This window comes from Podarcis pityusensis (assembly GCF_964106645.2).
Source record: "Podarcis pityusensis genome assembly, chromosome: 10".
In the NCBI taxonomy this organism is placed as follows: Eukaryota; Metazoa; Chordata; class Lepidosauria; order Squamata; family Lacertidae; genus Podarcis; species Podarcis pityusensis.
The window spans coordinates 13,179,719-13,197,147 of NC_138035.1; the positions used below are offsets into that span (position 1 = coordinate 13,179,719).

The following is a 17,429-nucleotide window of genomic DNA, read 5'->3' on the forward strand; positions in this document are numbered from 1 at the left end:
AATTGCTGGTATCTGAGGGGCTCGGGGGTTCCCCAACAACTCCTGATACCCTTTACAAATCACAGTTCCCAAGATTCCTTGAGGCTGGCCAAGTCTCTTGAAAATAGTATGATACTGCTATAAAAATTTATAGCACAAACGGGGTCCCTAGAATCTGGTTGTGGGCTGTGAAGACCCTTGTCCAAGTTCTGGTGTTGTTGACATCAACCTTTGCTCAGTGGTTGGAGTAAAATTATTATTATTATTATTATTATTATTATTATTATTATTATTATTATTTAACATTCCAAATAAAATTCCAAAAAAACATTTTTTAAGGGGGGGGGGATATTTCCTTAAAGCAGGGGGAGGGGAAACACCACAGCAAAGTATTTTTATACCAGGAATGCTGAAGAAACGTTTGACCTGAAGGAGATTCTCGATTAACATCATGTCTAAAAATAAATGCGGATTGATAAAGTTACCGCATTAGCCCGAACAACCAGCCAGTTTGCTGACAGGTCTAATTTGCTTCCTCCCCAAGAGGCTACTGATCTGTTGCTTATCGGGAATTGCAGGGAGGGTGGAGGGCAAGGAATACAACCACAATGTTTGACTTTCCTCCTCAAGTGTCATGTCATATTACCTCATGGGCCCATTAATATTTCAGGATGGCCATTTGGTACACCATAGAATGACTGGCTTTTGGAAGTTTTTATTCATAATAAGTTAGGTGAAGGTTACAAAATTTTAGTTTGAAAGGTTTGAGGTGAAACTTTGTGGCTTCTGGAAGGCCAGGGTCCCCATATTTTTAACGGCAAGGCCCAAGCCTAACACATTCCTTCAGATTTCAGACATGTGAGCTGTGACAGACTCTCCAAGTGTCCCTATTTTCCAGGGACAGTCCTGGATTTACAGAAGCCATCCCAGTTTCTGATTTGACTCCAGAATGTCCTGCTTTTCCCTAGGACGTCCCTATTTTCATTGGAGAAATGTTGGAGGGGATGGAGTTATGTGACTCCCAAGCTAAGGAGATACAACCTTTAGAAGACAGCCCTGAAGGCAGCCCTGTATAGGGAAGTTTTTTTTTTAAAAAAAAGTTTAATGTTTTTGTTATGTACTGAGTTGAATAGGATCCAAAATGCAGCAGTCTGATTGGTCCTAGAACAATAAGATTCAGAATGCAGCAGTTTGATTGGTCCTAGAACCATGCAGCAATATGATTGGTCCGCAGGAGCCACCCAATCCAGCTCCAGGTGGAAGTGAATCCGCAACCTGAATGGCCTACAGGAGAATCCCGGAATTAGCCAATCATGTGCGGCCCATTGTGTAAATAATGTATATAAAGCGGATATTTTTGGGGAAACTTTCATTCCTCACTACTATGAGCTGAATAAAGAGCATGAAATCCACACTCGACTCCGAGTATGTTTCAGTTTTATTGTATTTATATATGTTGGAAGCAGTCCAGTGCGACTGGGGCAACCCAGTCAGATGGGTGGGGAATAATAATAATAATAATACTGATGATGATGATGATGATGATGAATAGGACGTCCCTATTTTCATCAGAGAAATGTTGGGGAGGTATGCTGTGGTTTCTTACAGGTTTGATGAGGACACTCTGCAGATGTTCAGAGGCAATGTCAGAGCCACAATTTTGTACTTTCAAGTTCAGAGCCACTGAGGTCCATGTCTTGGGAGGCCATGTTTCCAGGACAGACTGTGGTTTGAAGGAGTCCTCTAGTCTTGTATTTGATGGGCTGTCCAGCCCAAGTCTCTTTTAAAGGTCAAGAACCTTAAGACCCCAGGAAGGGAGAGTAGAAGTGGTCCAGAAGTCTCCCATCAACTGAACACCTGGAGAGCAGACTGAGCAGAAGGGCTGGCCCACCCAGGAAGCAAGGTGAGACAGCTGCCTTAGGCAGCAGAATCCACTGGGGCAACAGATCACAATATCAATCTTACTTCTACCCTTGTTCCTAATGTAGATCTTCCCTTGCCCCTTCTTCCCTAGTGGCAAGAGGGGAGCCATCTTTTGGTCTGCCTCAGGTGCCAAAATGACTTGGGCTGGCCCTGCTGCGCAGGCACACCTGGTCACAACCTTCCCCACTTTGGTGGCGAGATAGATTTCTATTTTAATTACAATTATTTCCAAACATGCATCCATACATATAAATGGCCATGTGCAAATTTTATTCAACTATGTGCCCTCTTTCTTGTGTAAGTGTCATCGCTCCGCTGACCATGCAAAGGGGCAGGATCTCAGAATAGTTGGTACCATGCCTTGTCAATCTAGAGACTCCTCCCAGATCCTTTCTGCTGCTACACTGAGCTAAGCCAAGAGGGCCAGTGTGGTTAAGAGCAGTGGACTCGTAATCTGGTGAACCGGGTTCGCTTCCCCGCTCCTCCACATGCGGCTGCTGGGTGACCTTGGGCCAGTCACACTTCTCTGAAGTCTCTGTGCATCACTCTCCTCACAGAGTGTTTGTTGTGGGGGAGGAAGGGTGTGATGGCCTGGGAATCCGATTCAGAGGCTGAACCGGAGGAATCCTGGCCTGCATAGGAGTCCCCGCCTCCAGGGCCGGCTGAGCTGGGGCAGGGCCTTGCATCTGAAGGGCCCTCACCTGTGCCGGATCCTCAGGAGCAGGCACCAGGTGAATCCACTCTGGCTCCGGAGGTGCTTGAGGACACATTGCCTACAGGTGCTCCTCTCCCAGCCCTGTCAGGGGAAGGTGAGTCTCCCCCTGGATCCAGTAACCCTCCAGCCTCTCCTGAGCTGCAGAGGCTCAGGGCAGAGAGGTGGAGTGAACTGGTTTCTCCCAGGAGGAGTGCTCACCTTAAGGCCAGAAGAGGCGGGTCACCTGGGGGCCGGGACCACCCCTGGCCTCAGAGAAGATAAAGGCCAGTCAGCCCGGTCCCAGGTTGCGGGAGCAACGTCGCTGGAAACCTGCTACTGACAGCACCCAGTCCTGTTCTTCCAGAGTTCCCAACCACGCCCGGCTTCTTGCTTTGGATCCCGCTTCGCCCTGTGTGGACTGTCTCTAGACCCGTGACCCAGGACTGGACTCTGACCACGCCTCACGGTAACCTCCCCCCGGGACCAGCACAAAGGGAAAGGAGAATGTTAGCTGCTTTGAGACTCCTTTGTTGTTGTTGTTTAGTTGTTTAGTCGTGTCCGACTCTTTGTGACCCCACGGACCAGAGCACGCCAGGCACTCCTGTCTTCCACCACCTTCCGCAGTTTAGTCAAACTCATGCTGGTAGCTTCGAGAACACTATCCAACTATCTCGTCCTCTGTTGTCCCCTTCTCCTTGTGCCCTCCATCTTTCCCAGCATCAGGGTCTTTTCCAGGGAGTCTTCTCTTCTCATGAAGTGGCCAAAGTATTGGAGTCTCACTTCAGGATCTGTCCTTCCAGTGAGCACTCAGGGCTGATTTCCTTCAGAATGAATAGGTTTGATCTTCTTGCAGTCCATGGGACTCTCAAGAGTCTTCTCCAGCACCATAATTCAAAAGCATCAATTCTTCGGCGATCAGCCTTCTTTATGATCCAGCTCTCACTTCCATACATCACTACTGGGAAAACCATGGCTTTAACTATACGGACCTTTGTTGGCAAGGTGATGTCTCTGCTTCTTGAGACTCCTTAGAGTAGTGATAAAGCAGGATATCAAATCCAAACTCTTCTTCTTCTTCTTCTAAGCCAAGGCATGCCATCTGAACCAGGCCTTGCGGTTAAGCTCCGTCTTCACTAACCACAAACTGAACAAATCTTGGTTACAGCTTGTGGTTAAGCGAAGAGGGAGATAAAACCAAGACACCTGGTTTGGACAGCACGCTAAGCCAAATCTTGGCTTAGCTCAGTGCAACAGCAAATAGGAACAGGGAGGAGCCTCTATATCAGCCATAGGCAAACTCAGCCCTCCAGATGTTTTGGGAGCACAATTCCCATCATCCCTGACCACTGGTCCTGTTAGCTAGGGATGATGGGAGTTGTAATCCCAAAACATCTGGAGGGCCGAGCTTGCCTATGCCTGCTCTATGTTTACAGTCTCACTGAGCCCTAATTTTGGTTAGCGAGATTTTGTGCGCACTTACCAAACAAGCCACAGACATACCACAGCATGCCAAAAGGTTAGCTGAGTCATGGTCTGATCCCATCAGTCTGACACATTACGTCTGTAAAGTCTGCATGCATTATGGATGCAGCAAATGTTAAATGGGAGAAGAATGGAATCCTCAGATTTTCAATGTGTCGTGAGGGTAGAACTGGTTGCCCGTTAATGAAAGAGCAAAAAAAAAACAGGCATTCACCTGGTTTATCTCAATGGTCTGGTCAGCATCCCATGTGCTTTGATTGGGATCGAGAGGAACATTCTTTTATATTTAGTGGGCATGTACGGTAATTAGAACGAATGAACGAACACACACACACACACACACACACACACTTTGTGTATATATATATAGATCATGGCTGTTAAAAATACAATTAAAAAATTCCTTCTAGGAACACCTTAGAACAAACTTAGTTGGTCTCTAAGGTGCTACTGGAAGGAATTTTTTTATTTTGTTTCAACTACGGCAGACCAACACGGCTACCTACCTGTGTTAAAAATACATCTATGAGATTCTTTTAATTATATTTACATGTGCAATGGTTTTAACTGTTGTTATATAGGCATTTGTCTTGCATGTGGTTTTTATTCCAGTGTGGTACTTGCATCAAGAGGCTTCACAGGAAGCAATTTACAAATGACACAAATAAATAACAACTACTAAGAGCCTAATTTTTCTTTTCTTTGTTGGTAATTTTTTGTTCCTCGTCCAGCTACCCCCTAACTTTTGGTAACAACTTGCCTAATGAAGAGCTCGGGAAGCTTGCCACATTTGGTGGGATCTTTTCACTTGGCCCTGATCAAAATGTTAACTATGAGTAGGCTTCAGAGAGTGTTTTCCGCCTTACAGATACATAGGATTGTGGGAAGTTATCATGTTTGTTTATTGCTGATTTATAGGGATAGGGAGAGACAGAGAGAGAAAAACAGGAGAAGCAAACTTGGTGCTTTCTCCTCAAGTGAAAGATCCAATGAATTTTAAAAGGCAGCCAAATTGATTTTTACTATTACTATTATCCTTACTATTAATTCCTGGGTTTCATGCATTGATTAGTTTTCAAGCACTGCCTTTTAATGAGAAGGCTGGACAAAAATATTGTGCCTGTTTGAGTAGAGAGAAAGCAAAAATGTTTGCATGTCTCAGAATTCTCACATTAAAGAAAATTTGGAAGCAAAGTTTCCTGACTCCTCCTCAAGTGAAAAATTTGTGGGAGTTCAAGGGCAGCCAAGCAGAGACTCTAGAAGAACAATGCGACATTTCCCCTGGGGCCACTGGCTGTCATAACTGTTTGCCTAAATTGGAACAGGAAGCAAAACGGGGAGGTTCCCCCCACAGCAGAACCTCTGAAGAATTTTGAGGGAAGCCAAAAGTATGTGTGTGTGCAGATAAAATGCATTTTAAAGGAAACACTTCTGAATTCAGAAATAAGGAATTGGCTTTGTAAAAGGTTGTTGTTGTTTAGTTTAGTCATGTCCGACTCTTCGTGACCCCATGGACCAGAGCACACCAGGCACTCCTGTCTTCCACTGCCTTCCAGTTTGGTCAAACTCATGCTGGTAGCTTCGAGAACACTGTCCAACCATCTCGTCCTTTGTCGTCCCCTTCTCCTTGTGCCCTCCATCTTTCCCAACATCAGGGTCTTTTCCAGGGAGTCTTCTCTTCTCATGAGGTGGCCAAAGTACTGGAGCCTCAGCTTCAGGATCTGTCCTTCCAGTGAGCACTCACGGCTGGTTTCCTTCAGAATGGATAGGTTTGATCTTCTTGCAGTCCATGGGACTCTCAAGAGTCTCCTCCAGCACCATAATTCAAAAGCATCAATTCTTCGGCAATCAGCCTTCTTTATGGTCCAGCTCTCACTTCCATACATCACTACTGGGAAGCTACCTTTTAAAAGGTAGGTAGAGAGAAAAGCAGGCAGTTTAAGGAAAATGAAAGCCAAAAGGTAGAAGACAAGACAGGTTCACCTTCTCCAATATGCCCTCTGCTTGAATACTGCCATATACTGAGGGCCTGAGGAAAAGGGATGGAAATATCAGTCCATTTCAGTTACCTAATTTCTTCATTATTCCAATCCTACATTCAGTTCTCTACATTTCTGCAGCAATTTGAAACTAAGATGTTTCTTATGCAATTTGTGTGCTGCTTCAAACTGTTTTGAATACTGTGTTTCCGTTGTTGCAACCTGCCCTGGGACCACAGGTGAAGGTTGATAAATTAACAACAGGACATGACTGTGAATTTCCCCCAATAAAGACATTTCTGTATGCCGTTTTGAGCAATGTACACATTTTGCAAGCAGTTTGCCCTACAGGATGCTATTTTTCGTATGTTATTTTCCAGGAATAGGTTCCTTTTTAGGCACATTTCCCCCAAATACATTGTTTGGTTGGAGAACGGCATTGCAAAATCCAGATAACTGCAAGTTGTTTCCTTGTGCACATTTGATAGATTTATTTTTCGGGTGAACTGAATCAAATGTTCACCCATCTGCTTATATATCAGAGCTGATGGGAGGTATAATCATTTCCTTACACTGGACACTTATTCGGGTTTACAGAGAAATCCTAATGTCTACTACGAAACAGAATTCAATAGGACTCACACCCAGTCAGTTCACTCATCCTCACTTCCCCTTTTGTGAAATGGAACCAAGAGGAATTTGGACAGGCTTTGCGCAGTAAAAAAACCACACTGTGTAAAAGTAGTATTTTATTAATAATGATACTCAATGGCCCCTGGCAGGCTCAAAGTTTTTTGTTCCAGAAATTTCTCCTAAGGGACAATTGAGTGATAAATTCATATTGAACAAAGGTACATCCAGACAGAATGAAATCAACCAAGGAAGACTCTTACACCGACAACAAATTGGCTCGGCAAAAGACACTATTGTGTATCCTTCGTTTAGATGGAAGTTATCACTTAGAATGATAAGAGGTGGGAGGGCCATCTAAGTCCAGCCCCCTGCAATGCAACTTGCTTATAGAAAGGGACCTACAATCAATTCTGATATAATTTGTGTTTTACGCTCCCATGGTCTGTTCCAGCAATTCCCTGCAGGCGAGGAGCTCTGATGCCCATGCGGAGCTCTTCAACTTGCCAGGGTTCTCTCGGTCATCTTTATGGGGGAGCTCCATGCACGCTAAGATACATGCACGCAAGCAGCGAGGATCCATGCGCACGATATGCTAGACCAGACACCGTTGTGGGCTCCCCTTAGTTGCTTCACCTGGATGCATGGAGTGGCCTGTCATTATGGGAAGGATCGACACAGGTACGCAAAGCGTTGTCTCAACAAACCAGCTCCTCCATTAGACTGAGTGGGGACAGAATGATGTGGAACCATCAAGACAGACGGCTCAATGGCATGGTGGGCATTAATACTCCTTACTTCGTCCCCCAATTTTTTTCCAAATTACACATGACCATCAAACCCCCTCTCGCCGTAGATCAAGAAATTATTGGCCACCAGAATGTTCATTGTGGGCTGATTCTAGCTTAGCATTGCCACTGGGGACAACACCCACAAAATGCTTAGAAGCTGGGTGCAAGTTATCAAAAGAACTAGTGGGAGGCTCCTAAGTTTGGTCTGTGCAGGCATGCTCAAGCGCTTTTGCGCATGCGGCGGGGGAGTGCAAATTCCCCCTTCCCTCGTACCGCAGTGAACATTCAAGCGCTCTTAACTGTCAAGGGGAAGGAAGGCTGCCTACCAGTTCAATCGCACCCCTTTCCCAGTGCGCAGCACTTTTCCAAGCCAAGGGTCGCGTTGTTTTCTGGCTAACCTTCCAGGGAGCCACATGGCATGGCAGGCAGGGACAGAGGCATGGGTCACCAGGAGCAAATTTCACCCTTGTACAGTAGGCTGCTTTTTACGTCCATTCACACAAACAAGGAGCCCTCTCTGCGCTTCATCCAAGCAAGCAACAGGCATTGCAGCCAGCCAGGTATAAAAAGCTTGACAGGGCGAAGCAGAGACAGCAGAAGTGTGTAGCCAGGACAGTGTCCCAAGGCTCAGAGATTCCTCCGCAAAAGCTTTCATTTATTAGTGTCCTGGGACTATTCTGTGCCTGTGTAAGAGTCAAAAAGAAAGCAGCCCTCTAGGCAACATGAACACCAGAGCAGCCACGGAACGGGGTTCCTTATATAATTTGCTGATTGCAAAGTGAAGGGCTAACATTATGTAAGCTGCCAACATTTCATTTCTACTTTATTTTTTACATTTCACTTGACTTGTAATTATTCCTCCCCTCCCCCCCTCAAAAAAGCAGCCCTTAAGGGCTGCTTTATTTCTCTAATACAGTTTGGGCTGAGGATGATCAAAGAGAGAAAAGCCAAGGATGGCAGTCTACAAAGATCACAGTAAACGAAAGCAAAAAAAGGGGGGGTGTTCCCAAGTGAGAGAGGAGAATAAATATCTTCTTGGCTTGGAACATCAGAAACAAGGGGTGGGAGCATTTGGTCACCAGTTAGCACACTACATCGTCTCTTGTGTTGCATCGTGGCATTAGCTACATTCAACAACACAGTTATGTACAGCTCTGGAAAATCTGACCCAGTTCTCTCCTGATAAACCACCCAAGGCTGATCCTAAACCATTCTCAGCCTTTTGTGGCCTCATCCTGCTTTCATACACCAGCACCTCCCATTTGCAATTCCCTACTTCCAGACTCAACAAGATCATCCAACGGTATGGTGAGCTGTGATCTTAGGGATGTGTGCAAATTATGGGCGAGATCCAAAGACTCCCTTCCTCTGGTGGAAAGAGGTTTCCTCCAAAAGGAGCCCTTCTCCGAGAACATCTCACTTTTCGTGGACAGATGTGCTCCTTCTGCTGGAAGGAGGGGACCTTTAGATGCAACCTCCAAGCATGACCCATCCCCAACTGGTTGAAGCCTGAAGCCTTTGCTTTCACAGTGTGTACGCAAAACAATAACTAGGGCCACACCTGCACAACACCTTTAAATTACCATGATGGCACTTTGTCACGGCTTCCTCCAAAGGATATGGGAACTGTAGTGTGTTAAGGGTGCTCCCCTCAAAGAACTACCATTCCCAGAGTTGATTAACAATAATCCTTCTTCCCAGTAAACTCTGGGAATTGTAGCTTTGTAAGGCGAATAAGGGGACGCGGGTGGCGCTGTGGTCTAAACCACTGAGCCTCTTGGGCTTGCCGATCAGAAGGTCAGCGGTTCGAATTCCTGCGACAGGATGAGCTCCCGTTGCTCGGTCCCGGCTCCTGCCAACCTAGCAGTTTGAAAGCACGTCAAAGTGCAAGTAGATAAATAGGTACTGCTCTGGCGGGAAGGTAAACGGCGTTTCTGTGCGCTGCTCTAGTTTCGCCAGAAGCGGCTTAGTCATTCTGGCCACATGACCCGGAAAAACTGTCTGCAGACAAACATCGGCTCCCTCAGCCAGTAAAGCGAGATGAGCGCCGCAACCCCAGAGTCATTTGAGACTGGACTTAACAGTCAGGGGTCCTTTACCTTTACGGGGAATAAGGGTCTCTTAACAACTCTCAGTACCCTTACTATTTTATTTGATGTTTGGAGATACGTATGTTCCTACATGTGTACACCAGCCACGTTTTTTTGGTGTGCTACAAAAATGTAAAAGAAAAGAAAGGCCCTCTACACTTCCAGGCTTAATTGGCACTTTACCAATTAGAGCTGCCCCCACCGCCCAAAGCTCAGCCCTTCAGAGACTGTGTTACCTTAGAATGCAGACCAGCTCACAAGGAAGGCAGAGCCAAACCATGGTTTAGTGTGGATGAGCAAATGTACAAGTTCCCGGAGCAAATGTCACTTTCAAATATTTTTATATATATTTTTTGAAGAATCTCAAGTTCCCAGAGCAAAGATCATGAACGCAGCAATTATCTGAGTTCTGGCTGTTGTTGTGCAGGCTTCCTCAAACTCGGCCCTCCAGACTACAATTCCCATCATCCCTGACCACTGGTCCTGCTAGCTAGGGATCATGGGAGTCGTAGGCCAAAAACATCTGGAGGGCCAAGTTTGAGGAAGCCTGCTGTTGTGCTACCTAGTGCTTAGCATGATGGGCTGATCCAGTCTTGTGGATCGCCTCCCCCAGAAAAAAAGGTTTTTTTGTAAACATGGGTTTTGTAAGCCTTGCTTACGACGAGTGTGTTGTCTGGAGCGAGACAAGCCATAAGCCAAGGTTTGAGCATAATGCTAAGCCACTGATAGCATTAGCAGAACCAGGGGCACTACCCGCCGGGTGCAATCTTTGGTTTGGCTAAGTGTTGTGTGTGGATAGTGTAGTATAACGCAGTTCCTCCCTCCACAAAGCTCCCTGTTCATAGAAAGCTAGCAGACCAAGAGGTTCTAATACGTCCCTGACCTGCTGCTTTTAAATTTGCAGTGAGACATTGGGGCAACTGTTCCCCAGCATTCTGAAGCAGAACAATATGAGGAGGCTGTATCGTGTCCTTTCTCTGAAGCTTAGATTGGCACGGAGTATCTTCTCAAGCATGTACATGAGCAGTAAGTGAAATTTAGGAATAAGAAAGCTAGGTGTTGCCACTTCATTCAGATGCTGACCATTCCACCACAATATGTGTGTAGTCAGGATCATTTCACACGTAAAGGTAACAAACCCAGTCTTGCAACTTACATCCAAACTTACATCCAAACCCAGGTCCCTAGCATGTGTGCCTATAGGATAGAGACTTTTTCAAACACCTATTTGTCCTCTAGACGTTTTATGTCTTTAGGTATACGGTTAAAGGCAGAGGCGGGGACCTTAAAATGTTATTTATCCATTTCTTGGATTTATATACTGCTTCTTTGTGGCTTAGGGCCCTAGTGTTTACGGGACCGCCTCTCCTGGTATGCCCTGCAGAGGACATAAGGTCCATGAATAATCATAGTTTTGAGGTCCCGGGCCCTAAGGAAGTCAGATTATCCTGCACCAGGGCCAGGGCCTTCTCAGTGATGGCTCCGAACTGGTGGAATGCTCTGTCCCAGGATACCAGAGCCCTGCAGGATTTAACTTCCTTCTGCAGGGCCTGTAAGACAGAGCTATTCCGCCTGGCTTTCAATCTGAACTTAGCATGATCTTTTATTCCCCTTCCTTCCCTCCCCCTCCCTTTTTATGAAGATTACCTGCTCTGGGTTCCCAAAGCTAATTCTCCCCTGGTCTCCTCGCTGGCCCAAATAGGACTAATTTAGCCAGCTAGCCCTGGTGATCATCTAATGTTTATTGGATGGATTTTTCCACAAATTGATTTTTGAATTCTGAATTTATTGTTATTCATGTTTTACACTGTATTTTATGCTGGTTTTGTTGCATCAAGTGTTTTAAATTTGTTGTTAGCCACCCTGAGCTCGGTTTTCTGAACCGGAAAGGGTGGGGTATAAATAAAAAGTTATCATTATTAACAATGCTGTCAAGGTGGTTTGAGTGAAAAGGTCCCCCAATGGCCTGCTCATTTTTTTACCCACCCCTCATTTAAAAAAAAAGAACTGTTTAGGTAAGTCAGCAAGCCATGGAATAGACTGGAGTGTAATACTGTACTGAAAATTCCCCAGTGGACTTTTTTGCACACACACAAAAAAGGGGGGAGGTTTTGGGAACCAAAATTTCCCCACTCCCAAGTTAACCTTTTCACACCTGATCACTGATATTCAAAACGGCTCTTGGCTGTTGCTGCAGCGCTTACTCCTTGGGACTGAAATTCCAACCAATCAGGATTCACATTGCTATCAACATGTCATGTGGCAAACTGCATCACAAAGCCAATTGAGAGGAGGTGTGATCCTTCTTGTCCTCTCTCTGAAATGGCTTTGGGGTGGTGGCCACCCAGCCAATCAGATTCAGCTATGCGATGATGTGAAATAAGCCAGTTCCGAGGAAACTGCAGACAGCATCGTCCTCGCTGTTAGTAGCTGCTGGTGAGAAAGCCATGATCCAAACTCTTTTTGCAGCTTCCCTGAAGATCACTGAAAGGAGAGAGGCCTCCTTCATGGAGGGAAAATGCCCCTAAGATTTTCCCAATTTTGGCTCAGTATTATTCTGGTGTTCTCATATGAATAATTTCAGCGAGTGGTTATTGACCATGTAGCACTACAGATAAGCTCGTTATCACCAGATATGCGCGATATCGATTAACACAAAACCAAACACGTTGTTGCTTCTCACATTAGAAAATTACTCCAAAGTGGGAGCCACACTTGGGATGGGGGACAGGTTTATCCTGTCATATGTTGGCCACTGCAACTAGTAATGTAATTAAAAAGCGATGTTCCTCAAACTGGAATGAATGTAAACATTTTGAACTCACAATTTCCCAATTTCTATTTCAAATCCTGAACATAAAAATCTCACATCTGAAAACTGAATCCACATTCTGTATGTAAGAAGTTTCTACCTCCACATCTGAAACATGAGTGCTCCTCAAGGATCATAGTCTGGCAAGCAGCACCTTCTATGAAATCTCATATGCTGCCAAGCACTTAAAAGTGCCTGAAGCGCTTAAAAAACACCCACCAACCAGTCTGAACATGTCAACTATCAAACTCTGAAAAATATCAAATGTTCAAACCAACTATCGTGGAAAGTCAAGTGCAGATATGTGTTAAGAGTCACAAGCTTTTAACTGAAGAACTGGCTAGGCTAAACTGATGTTGAACTGACTAAAAAGGCATCCCTGGTTAATTGGTCAACACTAATTTTTTAAAAAAAGTTAATTGTTTTTGTTATAACTACTTAGAAGAGGCATGCCTCTGCCACTTGCACACAGAGGACCATGCGCACTGAAAAGAGTGTCAGAGTAGGACCTGGGAGAGCAGGGCTCAAGTCCCCACTCAGTCTTAAAGCTCGCTGCGTGACCTTGGTCCAGTCACAGTCTTTCAGCTTAACCTACCTCACAGGGTTGTCGCGAGGGTGAAAGTTGGGAAGAGCAGAACCATGTATGCTCCTTGGCAGAATGTAGTAAGAAAATTAAAGAATAAAAACATCACTTCTAAGGTGGCACCTACTGTAGCATATGCCATCTTAAAATACACCCTTTCATCCAAAAGTAATGCTTTATTCATATGCAGATTTAGATCAAGTAAAACTAAATAAATGGTTGCTTAATTCTGCACACGAATAAAGCTGTATTTTTTTATTGTGAGGGCGGGGAAGCATATGCTCTTTGTTTTTCTTTATCAGAGGTTGAATCCCTAATTAATATTCAGTGGAGATTCGGAAAATATGGGAGCATCCAGAGAATACTAGAAAATATTCAACACCATAATTTGCAGGCGCAAAAATGGGAATTTTGGGGAGCAATTTTCTTGCCCTGCTGTGCACCTGACTTACATGCGTTTCTGGGAATAAGCCCTTAGCTTTGTCTAACCGTCCGTTCACGCTCAGGGTCTTATTAGTTTGACGAACCCTAGACGTGGCTGTTTTCCAGTATGAAGAAATCACTGAAACGCTTCCCCCTTTGCAAGCACCGCTGAAATGAATGGCAGGTATTCAAGGGCTGGAAATATGCAGGTGACATCACCATTGGCAGCTTGCGCCCATCTGACACTTAGGCAAAGTGTTGCAATGAGAAAACCATCAGTCTTGGCTTACGGCTCCTCACTGCAGCTACAGAATTCACATATATAGTTTTAAACTGAATCAATCAGCTCCGTCATTTTGCTGGGGGTGGCCAGGGAGAAGGAATGAGAAGGCTAATGTTTGGGTTAAGCACAAACCGTGGTCAAAATAAGACAGCATTGACATGAACAAAAGAAAGTTTCAATTGCAAAGTAAAGTTTGCATTATACATGGCCAGGCCACCATTGCGGGTTCACGCAAGAAGGTCCTTTCCTACTGCGACTTAGGACCCTCTGTTTTGGAGAGATTGATCCTGGGAGATTGAACCTGTGGTTCCTCCCCAAAGTCTGAACAGCAGTTCTGATTCTTAAGTACAATGCACCACCTTCTTGGTGGGCCTGGAATGCAAAGGAATGTAAGGATGAAGCCCATACTGGAAACCCAGCACGCAACTTTCAGGCATTGCAAAATTGGCTTCCAGTTAAGTGTCTACAAAAACAGGAACTGACTGCCCTGGGTCTATCAACCAGGCCAGATTCTTGCTTCTCAAATGTGCAGCTACTCGGCATTTTGACAATGCGAGGCCAGCTCAGAATTGTGCCTAGTTCTGCACCGTGGGATCAAATAGGTTTGGGTTTTATGACCAAGAGCAATCTGGACTGCTCGACAGCAACTATTACCTTACAGCAAGAGGCCTGTGTGGAAAGACCGGGCAATTGTTTCATCAAAAAATAAATATTTTGCTTAAAAAACATTCACATTTCTTTTAAAAAAAAGGTTTCCCAGTTTATGCTACAAGGACTGGAGAATACTGCTCTTGAAAGGAGTAACCTGTCATTTTCTTTAAAAACGAAACAAAACAAAACAAAACAAGGAGAGAAAAATTGGCACTGTCCTATGACTTGTTCAATACTCCCTGAAAGAAACAGGAATGGTTGACTCCAGGCACCTTTCAAAATCCAGCTTTGGAAACAAAAAAAAAGGAAACCAAAAGGAAACCATATCCCCAATTGAATGGGTTGCCAGTCTTAAATCTGAGCAATATGAAATACTCAGCAAAAGCCCTTTGTTACCCCCTACCCCTCTTCAAACTGCTTGATGCTCTTGAGTCGCAACGTTGGCAACACCCAGTCAAATTCCGCCATTTTGCTGAGATAACAACCAATCACCTCATGAACCACTGCCCGTGAGGACTCCGACTCCTCTGTCCATCTTCAAGTTATCAATGGAGCAATTGTTATTGTAGCATTCCATGCAAATCCCATTTTAAGGTTGGGTTTTGAGTCCCCGCAGCCTTTCCCCAGTTTGTTCGTTTGGCGAGACACACCAACTCCCTCAGACCCAGGTTCTTAGGCTTCGCAATGTTCCAGCTGCATTCGCAACACGCCACTTTTGTGGAGAAACCACAGCTGTAGGAATTCCTCCGGCATAGCGTGAAACCACGAATCCGGCAAGATGTTGTCGTAGTAGTGGTGACTGATAAACTTCCCATGCAGGTCCATCGAAAAGGGCCAGAACCCATAAATCGTTACTTCTTCACACAAACCCAGGGCTGCACTGACCAGGAAGAGGCCCGTCGACAACCGCTTTCCATGGATTCCTTTGTTCTTCCAGAACTTTCCGATGTTGCGCAAGAAGTTTGGGTTGGCGAAAATCACCTTTTGCCTGGCGCCAACATCTGCTAGGGTGTAGTAGACCCTGAGAGAGGGCTCTGTCCCCGCTTTCATGGAGAAGGCCGGCATATAGATGTAGCTCTGGTTGTAGACTTTAACACTGTCCACAAAGGCTTTTCGGGACCAAAGAAGGTTCTGGAACCTGTTCAAAAACAGCAAGGGCAGGGATGGGGGGGAGATGAATAACAAGTCAATGCCTTAAAATCAATTCAAAACAGTTTGAAAAGGCCTTGAAGTACTGATGGAGAAGGCTTTTTGAGACCAAAGAAGATTTTGGGGAAAAAAATATAACACTTCCAAAAAAGCAAATGGTTTACACCCTAGATTCAAATGCTGATTTGGAAAGAAACTGTACATACTGATAGCTATGATTGAAATGTTTCTGCTCTATCAATCAGGTTGGTGTTTCTGTTTTCCTTTTTTTAAAAAAAATATTTTATTTTCAAATTTTATAATCACAGTATTTATAAATTCAAAAAATAGAATGTAGACCTCCCCCCTCCCCTCCCCTGGTGTTTCTGTTTTCCCATTTCATCATGTTTACTAGGGCTGGGCGAGATGTATCAATATTTCATCTAAAACCAGATTGAAATCCATATTGTGATATCAGTTTCATAATTCTTGAGCTGGCAATATATCGTAAATAATTTTTTGTACGTGTGTGTGTGTGCGCGCGCACGTGCGTGTGCGAGCTATGCAAAAATCACAATGTGGGTAAAACCATGAAGCCAGCTAATGCCTATACAGTGGTACCTCAGGTTACAGACGCTTCAGGTTACAGAATCCGCTAACCCAGAAATAGTACCTTGGGTTAAGAACTTTGCTTCAGGATGAGAACAGAAATCGTGCTCCAGCGGCGCAGCAGCAGCAGGAGGCCCCATTAGCTAAAGTGGTGCTTCAGGTTAAGAACAGTTTCAGGTTAAGAACGGACCTTCGGAACAAATTAAGTTCTTAACCCAAAGTACCACTGTACATAGCTCCATTCTGATATATCAGTACACAGTGGTACCTTGGGTTACAGACGCTTCAGGTTACAGACTCCGCTAACCCAGAAATAGTACCTTGGGTTAAGAACTTTGCTTCAGGATGAGAACAGAAATCATGCTCCAGCGGCACAGCGGCAGTGGGAGGCCCCATTAGCTAAAGTGGTACTTCAGGTTAAGAACAGTTTCAGATTAAGAACGGACCTCCAGAACAAATTAACCTGAGGTACCACTGTATTGCAATGTTTAGCCAGTGATATATGACGATGTTGAAAAGCAGACATTGCCCCACCCTAATGTTTACCCTTTGCAGAAATGGAGAATGTGAGCACACAAGCAGAGCCCTGCTGGTTCAGGCCAGCAGCCCAACAGGTCCAGCATCCCATTCTCACAGCGGCCAACCAGATCCCTGTGGGAAGTCTGCAAAGAGTGCTTTCGCCTCTCCTCCAGTTTCCAGTACCTGATATTCAGACACATGCTGCTTCCAACAGTGAAGGCAGAACATCACTACTGTGGCCAGGAGCCACTGATAACGTAAGCCCCATGCATGCCTCTAATCTTCTTCTAAAGCCATCCAAGTAGGTGGCCATCACTGGCTCCCGATGGAGCAAATTCTATAAGTTAACACAGGAAGCTGATCCTTTTGTTCTGTTTCTTCCCCTGGCATTGGGCTTTGCGTACTGACTTTCGGTGTGACGGGCTTTGGCATGAGCTGAATGCCCAGTGGATTACCGTGGATTCTTGTCCTCGTCTCTTCACATCATTTGCCATCCTGGCAGAGGAATTGCAGCAGATGCAACCAAGAGCAAAGCACTTGGAAGTGCCAGCAGGTCAGCAAGGCCACACAGAAGGGGCGTTTGCAATTATCTTAGACAACAACGCAGGGAGCCAACTTTTCAACAGGCACGGGGCCCAGTTTGGCAGATGGGAAGAAATACAGGCAGCCAAGAGACCCCAGGGCTATGGGCCATCAGAAACTAAAAAGCCATGCAGTCTGTTCTGTCCAAACAAGAGAATATTAGCAGTCACTCAGTATTCTCGTTTTGTATTTTTCTGTTGTGAACCGCCCTGGGAACTTTGAATGAAGGGTATTATACTACTACTACTACTAATAATAATAGGCCTTTCCA

General features: G+C 45.1%; 1 protein-coding gene across 1 annotated transcript in view; it reads right to left on the reverse strand.

Annotated features, from left to right (window-relative positions):
• Positions 1–6,793: 6,793 nt before the first annotated feature.
• The window catches only part of ST8SIA1 (ST8 alpha-N-acetyl-neuraminide alpha-2,8-sialyltransferase 1), a 79,630-nt gene continuing 68,994 nt past the window's right edge, over positions 6,794–17,429 (reverse strand). Inside the window, exon 5 of the mRNA XM_081023183.1 lies at positions 6,794–15,458. Within this exon, the coding sequence (XP_080879309.1) occupies positions 14,993–15,458 (466 nt within the window). The 3' untranslated portion in view covers positions 6,794–14,992. The remainder of the gene's footprint in view (positions 15,459–17,429) is intronic.